Consider the following 13,607-nt stretch of genomic DNA (forward strand, 5'->3'; position numbering starts at 1 on the left):
AGAACCGCCAAAAATAGACCAATGAGAGGTACGCTCAGATAAATGGATCAAAATGGAAATAAAATGCTTGTTTGGTGACTATGGAAATGATGTCTCCAAAGGGTATATAAAGGAGAACGGGCCGCCACACCGGCAGATTAATTTGAGTCTCCTTCCGGGCCTCTTCCGACGAAATCACCAGGACCTCTTTTGGTGGAATAACTTCAGGACTGCTTCTGAAGGATTGTACTCTTTGGACATCTTCAAAGAATACGGTCGACGGGACCTTCTTCCGTCGTTAAACCACACCTGCCCCAGGACAGTTTCTGGGAGCCGAGTTCACCTCTGAACACGGGCCACGGGATCCCTTCCGTGGTAAGGGCTTAACATCTGGGACTTCTTCCAGGTGGTGTCACTTCCTGGACCTCTTCAGGAAAAGCAACCGACGGGACTTCTCCCCTCAAAATTCACCCGCGGAGGACCTCTTCTCCGAGGGCTAGGGTTCACTAGGTTCGATTTAGAGTTTGTTTTGTAAAGTTTGTTGTTTTATCTGTTGTTACTGTTGTTATAGTTACTAAATAAATTTCTCTTTTCAATCGCATGTGTTTAATTAAATCGAACCTCCCCATTCCTCTCCACTGTATAAAAGCTGGGCGGAAAGGCATTCTTATGTAGTGTAGACCTGGAGAACATCTCCAAATAGTTCTTCTCCAACTTTTAGGACAAAGTTGGTGGCGCCCGGTTTAAATAAGTAAATAATAGTAAAAGAAAAGACATTACAGTATATAGAACCGCGAATCCGTTATTGTTTAAGGAATTAATAAGTAGATGGCACGCAGGCATAGTGAGCATAGGTAGTGAGTAACATTTTCTACGCATTTGACCACTTCAAGTCAATGCAATAGAGCCTTTGACGCACTAGGCATTCACTTAATTACATTTATTTTGAGACTAAAATAAAATGAGCAAACTAGCCAGAGGACTTAGTGTGTTCAAGAGAATGGATAAAGTGAACAACTAATAGAATATTATATTATTAGTTGAGATATTACAGCAAATTTAAAGCATAAAATTATAAGAAAAATAAAAAGAAATTGTCCAGTGAAGCTGGAACCAAGCCAGGATTATTTTATATTTTAAATTGGTGTTAATGTTTATTACACTTTTCATTCGAAACTATAGTTTGCTGATTCATCATCTAAAATCGAATTGTGAAGTGAAGGTGAACGGATCGTTTTTCGTCGCTCCGTCTTTGTTGACTTGCAATTCGGTGAGTCTATTCCAATTTTGGCATACTTTTCACTTGTATCCACGATCAGCTCCTATCTCCCCGTCGATATTGTTTGCAGTGCGAGATATCAGGTTTTTTTTTTTTTGGGAGGCTAGTTATCGAGGTGTCTCTTTTTGCGCTCGCGGGTTGGCGGGTAGATAAAATCCTCTATTTTTTTATATTATATTTAAATCAGAATGGAGACTTCTGCGTCTCTGTTTCCAAGTAAGGACCAAGCTATTGTGCTTGGTGCCGTTACAGATCTAAAGTTGGTTGATTATGTTGCGGCTATAGCTGATATAGTTGCGCCGAAGAATGTTTGTTTTGCATCTAAAATGTCCTACGATCGTATTTGCATATACTTGAGTAACAAATCGTTCGTTGACCAAACAATTTCTGAGCACCCTACAATTCAAGTTAAAGAGAATGTCATTTCTGAAGGCCGCATTGAACCACGAAGAATTCAAACATGTTTTTAAGTTTTCGCAGTCAGGTCTACGTTCAACCGGAGGATTCGATTGATCTTCCCTCTTACCTTGTTTTGAAATTCGAACACACCAATTATCACATTTTCCTAAACTTTGATGACGTTTGCTTTAAGACAACTTGGGCACCTTGTTCAAGATTGCCCTAATGTTTCACACACCGACGTGGGTTCTAAGAGACCACCCACAGACGACACTACCCCTGTACCGGATTGCGCGAGATCCTCTGATTCCCATGCAGAAGATGATGACGTTTTTGACACACCACACCCTAAGAAAATAAAATCATGTGAGTCAACAGAGAGTCTGACGCCCACACCGGAATTACTGCAACCACTCAGGGAACTAGTCGAAAACGCTCAGTATCCGCTGGGTTTTAGCGAGCTGGTTGAACTTATGGATAAGGTTGTTGGCGAAACTGACGTTCTTAATCTGGTTTGGAAATACACTAACGATCTCCAAATTTAATAGTCTGATTTTGATATTTTTGATAAAGTCAAAAACATTAATCAAGCAACCATAGATGTTATCAAATGCCGTTGTATTTTTCGTTTGCAATTTCAAGTCGGAAAGAAAGTCAAAGTTTCAGTAAGAAAAAAGGAAAAAGTCCTAAGTTAATGTGCCGTTGATTTGGACCTTATACCCTTATTCGGAAAATTGGAAATGTGAATTACGAGTTACAAATTGGGCGTCAAAGAGGTAAAACGAAAATAGTGCACGAAAGTAGATTATTAAAGTATAATGAATAATGACCCTTGGACCCCATCGAACATCTATATTTTTCAATTAAGATTTATTTTTCCTAAATACTTTTTACTTATATTTATTCGACTTTTAAAAAAGAATAATAATGTATGACTAATTAACAGCAAAGCACATCTACTTGCAGAAGTTTAGAAAGTTTATAAGATTCTGAATCTTCAGAAAGTTCTTCCAGTGGCGAAAACGACGAAATTAGTTCTGACACAGTGTTTACACACTGTACAGAATGGCAATTTAATGATGGTGTGCTAATAGATGGCTACAAAGCATCTTTGATTCATGGCAGAATAAATAAAGAATTAAATAACTTTTTTGTTATAATTTCCCACAGAAAAATTGGAACAAATATTAGAATAGACTAATCTGAGATTGCCCAGAGGGAAAAATAATATTACAAAACTAGAATTATATATCGGAATTCTAAACGCGATGAATTTAGATATATTACATATTTCCTACAAAACGATATTGGCAGGCCATTGACAAAGGTTTATATTCATTCGCATGGGACTGCATTGGTTTGAATGCAGCAACATTTTTATGGCCGCACCAGTACTTTACAGGTCGAGTCGTACGGCGACACGTGTACGTTTGACAACGAATTTTGTCTGGAAACAGCTGCGAGCCATCTTGTGGGAGCAGCAAGAAAATGGTACGACGTACACCGTTTGGAAATCAAAACGTGGATAGATTTTGTCACTCAATTCAGAAAGACCTTTGAAATTAGAGTAAACACAACGGAGTGGTGGCGGCAGATGCAAGATAGACACAGCTGCACGGTGAGTCCGTTTCAACTTACTTTCATAATAAGTTCCATCTGTGACAAAAATTAAAACTGACTTTCCCGAAAATAAGAGAGCCAATAATCGTGGGACTATCCAATATAAATATTGTGCAAAGCTTGTCGCAAAATAGTATGTAGACGCAAATGAACTTCTTCACGAAATAATCAAATTTTCGAGAATTTTACTCGTAAACAATTCGTGCGCTTTGTCCGGTACTAGTGAACGTCCGAMAAAATTGAATAAAAACATAAGCGAAATCAAGTGCTACAATTATTTGAAGTCGAAACATCTTGCCTCAAAATGTGCAAAACCAAAACAGACATTACGAGTATGTTTTCAATGCAAACAAACGGGTCATGTTGCAAAAGATGTTGTAAAAATTCTTCAATAAAAGAATGAAGCCCAAAGCGTAAGCATGATTATCGCCAGACCATTTACTAAAAATAAGAACCTAATTTATTTTAAAGTGAGTGACAAGCAAATTTTTTCGCTTTTTCAAACTCAGAAACTACTTTCGATGAACACAGGGAAACGTCGGACAATTTAGGTGTGTCAGAAAAGTCTGCAATTACGGAAGACCAACTCCATCCGAAATTAATCACGAACTAACAAAGCTTTTCAACGAATTTAAGTCTTGTTTTGCGAGAGCTAGGATGCACAGATGTGATAAATATAGAAATTAGAGATACGAGAATTCCAGTAAGTGCCAAACCATATCGAGCAAGTCTGCGAGATCGAACAATTAAAAAATTTAATTGTCCGTGATTGGATGGAAAATGGTATAGTGACAGAGATAAACGGCCAGTATGGTAGCCAGGTCGTCTTAGTCCAAAAAAAGTGGTGAAGCTCGACTAGTTGTTGACTACAGGAGATTGAATAAACAAATTAAAAATGTTCCCTTTCCAATTCCCAGTATTGATCAACAGTTCGAGTTGTTGAGTAAATCAAAAATATTTTGCGACGTTAGATCTTTCTCACGGTTATTTGCAAATGCCTTTGGATGAAAAATCTAAGAAAAAGACTGCTCTTATAACTATAGACGAGACAGGCTAGTTTGAAAATGTTCGATTAACAAATGGTCTGTATGAGCTTTGACGATTAATGGATATAGTTCTTGGTCTACTCAGAAATGAGGTGTGCATGATTTATATTGACATTTTAATTGGTGCCAAAGATTAAATAGAAATGTTATCCAAGTTAATAATGGTTTTAACAGTTTAAAAAGCAAAGTTAACCCTAAAACTGCGTAAATGCGTATTTATTTGAGCTAAAAGAAGTTGATAATTCTTAGGCTACACAATTTCTTGTGATAGCGAACAACCAACGAAATTAAAAATGAAAGCTATATTAGAGTTCCCAACTCCGAAAAACATTCACGAATTAACAGTATATTATGTAACAAGTGTTATAAACGCCACTTTAAATATGAGTTATATTAGGCACGAGCGAAGCGCAGCGGAGCGAGTGTTTAACAAAACGAATGTCTAGGGAAGTTTATTCACGTGTTACATACTATACTTTTTCTACGATCACCTCAAAAAATTTACTTAAATAAAAAAAATATTTGTACTTAATTTTAATTTAATTTGGTATTATAGTTTACCTTTGTAAATAGGTATTCCTTGTCAGGAGCAGACGATAAGAATTCTTTAATTTGCTGTTTTCGACTTTTAGGGTTTTTAACCATAGTAGAGTATAGCCATGTATGTTCTGGACCACAAAATTAGGAACGGGGCGGAGCCAAATTGTTGTGGGGGTATGACGGGGGCCGGATGTGGGCGTGGCTTCCAATGTGTTTCGACCAATGAGAAGCCTCGGCGTGTGGTGGGGGTAAAAATGGCGACGTTTTGTGTTAATTTTCGTTGGTGGGGAGCCAATCAGCGTTGTTTTTTGTTCTGCGCAAGCGCGAGAATTTGTAAGGCTCGTTTAGCCACACCTCTCGACCAATGAGAATGCTTTAAATTTTGTTAGGCACGATGTGGGCGTGCAAGTCCCCACCTGTCGACCAATGAGAGTTCTCGAAAATTTTGTTAGGCACGCTAGAGGAAGGGGGGGAGCGGCATGTTACAATATGGCTGCCGACCAATGAGATTGCTCGAAATTTTGTTAGACGCACGCAGCACTGTGATCATATGATGCAGGAAGTGATACAGGTGGGATAGAACCAATGAGAGAGTTTTTTTATTTATTTTTTTATTTTTTTATGTAATACATAGTATTAATTAATTAAGATTTACACTGTATACCACACCTATATGTATCCGAACCAACAAACAACTTTCTTAAAGTGTCTACATCAGTTTGTTTTAAGCATTCGTGAAAGATGCATGTGAACGAATTTTTGCATCTCTATGGAGATGCAATCTTGCCTGCTCACCGTCATGAATTCGTTCGATTTCAACAGATGTTGCAACAGGTTGACTGTAGAAAGGAAAAATTGACATCTTTTGGCTTACATTACGTTAGATGTCCATGGTCGAAAGATGATGAAGAAGTTGAAGATGGTCCGGATACTTGTGTTTGTTCGCTTATTGCTTTATCTGAGGAGAAAATTAAAAAAATAATAATTAAATTGTATTTAAGAACGTTTAATTTTAATAAAAATAATGTATGTGTTACTAATAAATAAAATATTAAAAAAAAAAATTGACTGTGTGTTTGTATTTGAAAATTTCGAAATACTTACAGTATATTGGTATTTTTTTGGGTGTAATACGTGGTGGCGTCTTCTTCCTCCAAGTCGGACTCCTCGGTGTCCTGAGTGGAGGTCGAGGTGCCAATTTCTATTTCGGAAGCGACTTCAATTAAATCGGCTGATTTCGGCACTTCGATGTCCGCCGATGATTTCAAAATTAGTTTATAGGATTTACCTTCTAAACCCTTGTTAACCAAGAAATAATTTGCCCCATTAAAATCTTGCAATTGGCGATCGGTGAAAGCATTGTACCTCTCAGGTAGGTACAATTTACTGACTCCATCCAATTCGGCCATGAGTCGATCACCAAACTTGGTAGACTGTCGTTTTATACCAGTTAGTCGATACAATTTATTTTGCTCCATCGTCGATAAATTTAGCCAGACGTAGGCCCCCAACGCATTAAATTTTTCTAAAATATTTTTGCTTTTCTTACTTGTCTTGATGGATTGCGTCTTCTTTTGATTGGTGCTGTTCATCTTGATGTTTATTATTATTTTTTTTGCCTCGTACTAACAAGAACTGTTGCACTGATGCAGAAACTTCACAGTTGTTTGGTTAACTGATAAATTTTAGAATTTATCCGATCAAATATACACTCTTCCAGCAGGATGCAAGACTAAATCGATTCTTGCTATATTTTATATTTATTTAAAGGTCCCCACTCACATCCCATGGAAAAGCCGATATCGTGTTGAAATAACCTTCTAACCGGATTCAGGAAAAATACTTGGTGGATTGCGTTTAATAACCTTTTGACTAGTTTAAAACGAATATTTCCATATTTTTTTGAACTCAGATAACCTTCACACGTACTAATGATCTTTTTGAACTCAAATAATCTTTTGTCTAGTTTAAGATGAATATTTCCTTATTTTTGAACTCAAATAACCTTTACACATACAAATTGTATTCATGGTACGGATATTTGCTAGTATAAAAGCAAATCAGATCGTACGATTTCTTATTAATCGTCAAGAACAAGCTACTCCTATTATGTGTCAAGTGTTTCAGTCGTAGAAGTGAATTAAACAGACATAAAATAAAATCAGTTCCTCAACATGAAGATTATAGTGATTGATGCTCAAGGGTTTTGTATACCTGAATTCATCGCTAAAGAACTAACCATATTTGATGGTCATCGAACCGGTCATTATTTATTTAAATCACCAACACCGTTTCGTGAACTAAGTGCAGATGTGAAAAAACAAGTGAATTGAATCATCATCTGTTACGTTACAACAGTGGAAATATCGATTATGAAAATATCTGTAACATATTAGAAGAACATGTTATTGATGAGATTGTTGATATCATTTATGTAAAAGGCCACATTAAAGAGATTTTTTTAAGAGAATTTTTCGATTCGAAAGACTACTATCCTAGAATCATCAATTTGGAAAAAACAAACTTTTGTCCACAGTTGCAACCACAACTTCCATTATGTATTCACCATAATTTAAGAAATAAAACATGTATTTGTAGTCTTAATAAAGTACAATTTATTTATAAATATGTAATTCAGAATTTACCGAAATAAATGTTTTACAGTTGATATTTTATCTCATTTCCTTTTCTTACTTCGAACAACCAATCTGTCTATGCTTGAGGACATTATAACATAGATTTAATGAAAATGTAATAGGTATAAAATTAAAAAGAATTAAAAAATATTATAGGTATATTTGTTTTAATTAATTTCTTCATAGATTTCCTACACTTCTACACTACATTCTAACTTAACTATTTTTATACTAGTTTTCTGGTGTCGCCACTTAATGGATTATATTCAATTATTCTGTCATGTAATAGTAGACAGAATGCTGAAGTATTATTAGTTATACCACCGTCGCTGGTTTCGAATTCGATCATAACATCCACAGGTCCATTTTTAATTACTTCATTTTGATGCGAGCAATCAATAACCGCAATAGGAGCAACAGATTTGAATTTATTTACATCAAGTAGCGGAGATGATTTGAAACCATAATATGATTCTTGAAATCTTGCATACAMTTCGTATARGAGTGCAAAACGATCTTCCTCAAATYATGWATAGAATTTTTCAGATGGATAGGTTTCAGAATTTAAMTGTACTTGTACACTAGTAAGATTACAATGATTAAATTGACTTGCATCTTGGTCTGTCTTGTCTGTTTTGTTTGTRTGTAAAGCAAAAATTACAAATCTTGGCTTCTCTAGTTGATTACTAGTTTTTATTCGCCAAACGTTGTGAGTAGATTTTGGTACACTGGGATATTCGTACAAATCRRAACTTCTAAAACTCATTTGAAGAKGTTGACCGCTTTTAATTGTTTGATATAACTTCAAACGTTCAGAATCATTAAGTAAAATATGTGGTATTTTCCATGTAATCTRACTGATATTAAATACAAAATCAACACCAGTTAAACGTACAGCATTATTGTTTGAATTGGCTCTAATTAAAATTAGTTCATGCTTAGCATTTGGAATTATCTTATTATAATCTTCAGCAAATCCTAATAACTTATTTAGAGGAACACAAAAATTAAATTTTCCATTTGTTAGTTTTATAGCTCCATGATCTTCTAGTTTCCATCCTGCATTTCGTAGTTTATCGCTTTCGTTTGGACCARAGGAAATGTAGTTTTTTAAAGATGAAGTTATTCCTAAATTTCGTGAACGGTCAATTTCCACACCATTGAGTTCTTAACATATTTCGTTAAATATAAAAGCTACACAATTGTTGTTAAATTGTAACGTGTCAACAAAAGTGCCATCTTTTTTTAACAAAGTACCTTCAGCATAAAGGAAACTTTGGGATGGTAGTAAAATTAAATCTTGATTTTGTATAGCAATGCGAATCGTATCACTAAGATTATATGACTCTGTAAATGGCGAATAAGTATGATATGTCTTCCTTGTTATCGATTCATCATACTGAGGCATTGCAGAAATTTCTAACAAATCACTCATTTTACCAAAGTTAATCCTAATGTCTTTAAAAACTGTTTGTTTTCTTCACTTAAATATAAAGAACTCTTTGTATGATTTGGTTTTTTTGTTGTTGCTTCTTTCGATTCCACAACAACACTAATTTTTCTGGATGATGTACAAGGACATTAACGTCTCGATCATGATTAAAAATTAACATTTTTTATAAGAGAAGATATTAATCGTTTGATAGTCACTGAGGAAGTGTTAGATTTGACTTAGAAATTGAAATTCCTGTTTTATAATTACAATGACGTCCTTTCTTAAACACTTGGTTGTAAATGCAACCTTATTGTAATTGTTTCTTCTCGAAAATCTAACAAGTTTCCATCTTGATCAACTAAATGTATCACAACTGATCTTATCGTATTCACATTTACGGGTAGATAAATAATTTTTGTTGGAACTTAGTTTATTTTATATCCAGGTGAAACATTGGGAGAAAATTCATGAATTGTATGAACTAGTTTATTATTCACATAAGAACCTGTTACTATATTACACTCGACACGAATAGAATTCACCCTGTTTATGTTCACAGGTAAATCTGATGCATGTGTTATATTTGGTTTCAGTTCACATCTTGTGAATCCTAACAATCCTCCAATTGTTCGTTTTTTATTAAAGAAAACTGTTTCTGTTGCTTTAATTTCTGTTTTAAGAGTGTTAGTGTTAGGTTTTAAAGTAATTACAGGTTTAGTATGAGATTGCTTCAGCTTTGTTATAATGTAATCAGCAATATCTGTAATCTCATACCATAACTATCGAAATAATCGATTTGATCTCCTTTTTTATAATATGCTATACGTACCCAGTGAGTTCCTACTCCATCTGACCGATCTAAATTTACAATTCCGCATTCTGTTCGATGAGGTGTTAACGGTAATTTGTTTAACATAAAAACACCTCTAAAATTTGGTATGTGTCTTGCAACTTTATATAAATCGATTTCATTAAGGGGTCTCGCTGGTAGCATATTTCAAAGTTTTTTGGATTTAAATAGAGACCAAGTCCTTTCCGAAATGGTTTAAGAAATAGTCCTTTTCCTATCGCTATTGCTTCCATTTTTTTGTTGTGGCGTTCGCTTTCAGCTAATTGTTTTCTAGCTTGTTTTGCATCATTAATAGCTTTTGCGATACCAGCTGCACCTCCTGCCAATGCGCCCATTGCAGACAAACCGGCAAATATTGGTAATAAAGGAAGGAGACCACCTACTTTTGGAAAAGGTATCACTCGTGTGCGAGGTAATTTAATTTTTTGTGTTTCCATATTATCTTTAGCTGCTGCTAAAACTACTTTAATCGCATTTTGCATATTGTTCGATTTTTTAAAATTTTTAACATCTCGAGACTTTTTATTTTTTTTCTTGTTATTTTGTTTCTTTTTTAATCCCATTCCGAACTTTGCCTTTCCTTTCATAGCATTAGTTACAAACCATGCGTTTATTCGTTCTCCTAGTTTAGCGTCTCTTGCTTTAACTCTTTGCCAAGCTCTTTCAGCAAGCAGAAGATCAGCTTGATTTCTTACTGATGTTTCTTTAGATTTTGAATATGCGATATCATGCTCTTTACATGCTTTATCTAAAGGATTTATACCAGGATCTCCTCTAGCTAAACGTTCACGTAGTTTTGTTCCGGGACCACAGTACTGATATCCAGGCAGGTGTAATTCAATAGGTAATTTATTAATTAAACTGTTTACTAAACCTTCACCAACGACTGTCGAATGACGAATACCATATTTTTTTCTCTGATCAATCATTAATTGACGGATGTTGTTTATAAGATTATTATATATATACTGATTTATTTTTAAATAGCTTATCACATATATACTTCTTTGCAGTTACTAAAATGCGTTTGATACCACAACATGATAAGATGTCTGTTCGAAATGTAGATATAAATCAAAATATCAAAACACATTTTAAACATAGTAAGTTATTACCCAACAGTATACGAGCAATTATTGTAGGACCATCGAACTGTGGAAAGACAAATCTACTTATAACATTAACTGAACATCCTAATGGACTAAAATTTGAAAATATTTACGTTTACTCGAAATCATTGTATCAACCAAAGTACGAATATCTTAATAAATTGCTTACTGGTATTAGAGGTATTGGATATAACACGTTTAGTGAAAATGACACTGTACTATCTCCGGATGAAGCAAAACCAAATTCAGTGATTATATTTGACGACGTCACTTGCGAAAAACAAAATAATATGAGATTATATTTCTGTATGGGACGACATAAAGATATCGACAGTTTTTATTTAAGTCAAWCATACACTCACATTCCAAAACATTTAATTCGTGACAATGCAAACTTTATTATTGTCTTTAAACAAGATAACTTAAATTTAAAACATATATATGATGATCATGTTAATACAGATATGTGTTTCAAACAGTTTCTTGAAATGTGTAGCGAATGTTGGAAAGATAATTATGGATTTTTATGTATTAACAAAGATTGTTCAATAGAAATGGGACGTTATAGAAAAGGATTTGACACATTTATTTTATTATAAATAACAAAAAACAATTGCTATTAACAGCATTATATCAGTGAACAGCAAGCTGTTAARACTGTTGTTGCTGTTGCTGTTCATCAGCATCAACAATATTATTTAAACGCTGTTCGTAAACTGTTTGGCTGTTAACATTGTTGTAGCTGTTGCTGTTCATCAACGCTGTTCCTAAACTGTTTGTGCTGTGGTAAAATTCCTAAAAAAGTTAAAATAATATGAACCAAAAATTAGTTAAAGATATTAAAAAAACGCAAAAAACGATTCGTAAAAAATATCAAGAGTTAAAATCTAATAATATAATAATAATAAATCACCATATAAAGAATTAAAAAGTAAAATTAAACCTGAACCTAAAGTTAGCTTTCTTGAAAGAAGCAGTACACCATTACAAGATCAAATATTATCTGAATTAAGTGATTCATTTGATCAAAACCTAGGTAATGAAGTAGAAATGTCTAATTTAGCAACTACATCCAATCAAATCACAAGTGATGAAGACTTAGAAGATGTGCAACAACAACAAGTGACTGAATCAAATAGAGAATTACTATCAACACAAAAGTTTATCGCTTTGTTAGACATAGATAGTCAAAATCTTGATACTAAATACGGACCTTATTACTGTAAAGAAGAAAACACTTGGAAAATTGGTAATTCACCGTTTACATTAAATAAATAACATATTTTTATAAATGATAAAGTTTATGAATTAACTTCTGGTTTGAAACAGCTCATTTTTTTTCAAAAAACCCCTACAATATAATGAACATGATTTAGTGAATTATTTAGAAATTGTAAGAGAGACCAATTTACTACATCGAAATTATGATAAAACACAACAGTTTGCTGGAAATAAAAGTTTTAAATATAAATTTATAAATAAACAGTTAAAAAAATCTTCAATACATAAAGGTTCAGGTTTAATGAGCTTTTCTACAGATAAAAATGATTACATTTATTGGAATGATCCTAATGAGTTAGTGGATAAACTTTTATTAGCATCACAACAAGCAGGTCATACCAATCATAATAATGAAATTATATCAATCTTGAAAGATCTGAGAGAAGCTAATGTTATTATATAAACCTAAATATTTTTTTCTGATTACATTTTAAAAATGGGTATCGACAAATTCGGACGTTCCTTCCCTACCTCTACCGATCTAAAGAATCCGTTTATTTTAAATGATGTTGGTGACATAGATGTGCAACGTAAACGTATATACAATTTACGTAAACCTTCAAATCCTGACGAAGCAGCGAATAAATTGTATGTTGATGAAACTGTTACACTTACACTACAACCTATAAAAAACGAATTGGCCCACCCAGGCCCCCCTGTAGTTACGTGCCTGCCACTGTTCGAAAATTGAAAATGTAACAATTATTAATTCGTGACAGTGTTGTTCTTTTCTAATTCGAGTAGAAAACATGTATCCCTTGAGTGCAAAACCCGGCCAATTCCAGAAATCTGTGCTAATAAAGCTAGACATTTTTATAATTTAAAAGAATGATTCTATCATCTGATATAGGTTTTATTATGGCTGGGGGGCTATTAAAAATGCGGCAGATGATTTACTTTTGACGTTTTGGATAAATTTATTTTAGAACAAGATTAAAAAGAATTACGGGGTCACGGGATTTATTCAAAAGTGATCAAGTTGAATGTGTAGTGCCTATTTTTGTTCTATTTTGTTGAGTGCCGTTCTAAATTTTAATAAATTGTGTGGATCCAAGTGCCGGCCAGCGCCGAAAGCAGTGGTCAGAGACGGCGATAAAATTTTCGATAAATGCACACGATCCGATATAAAATAGGTAGGTGGTGGTTTGTGTAACAGTTGTTGAAAGCGAGAGACAGGTAATAACTTTTTTTTCTGTCTTAGTTAGATGAGCTATGTTATTATTCAATTTAGTGCAACAATATACAATCTAACTTTACGTTAAATCTCATATACCAGGTGAATAAAAGTATGGAACGAAGCGTTTTTCTCGTAAACTAACCACTTTACAAAAAAAAAATAATTAGTGTAGCGTAAAGTCCAATTAAAATGTGACCATTTATCAAGAATAACATTTTTCGAAATTTCTTTTAGTTTTCGGGTTTTAGAAAAAAAA

General features: G+C 33.8%; 1 protein-coding gene across 1 annotated transcript; it reads right to left on the reverse strand.

Annotated features, from left to right (window-relative positions):
* Positions 1–5,339: 5,339 nt before the first annotated feature.
* On the reverse strand, positions 5,340–7,126 carry LOC123005459. Its single transcript, XM_044399227.1, has 2 exons — positions 5,968–7,126; positions 5,340–5,821 (listed from the first exon to the last, which is right to left on the reverse strand). The coding sequence occupies exons 1-2, from the start codon at positions 6,453–6,455 to the stop codon at positions 5,818–5,820; spliced, it is 492 nt and encodes a 163-aa protein (XP_044255162.1). The 5' UTR covers positions 6,456–7,126; the 3' UTR covers positions 5,340–5,817.
* Positions 7,127–13,607: the final 6,481 nt, after the last annotated feature.

The sequence above is a fragment of the Tribolium madens genome, unplaced genomic scaffold (genome assembly GCF_015345945.1).
Source record: "Tribolium madens isolate multiple individuals breed KSU strain unplaced genomic scaffold, Tmad_KSU_1.1 Scaffold_20;HRSCAF=117;Tcas5.2_LG4, whole genome shotgun sequence".
Classification (NCBI taxonomy): domain Eukaryota; kingdom Metazoa; phylum Arthropoda; class Insecta; order Coleoptera; family Tenebrionidae; genus Tribolium; species Tribolium madens.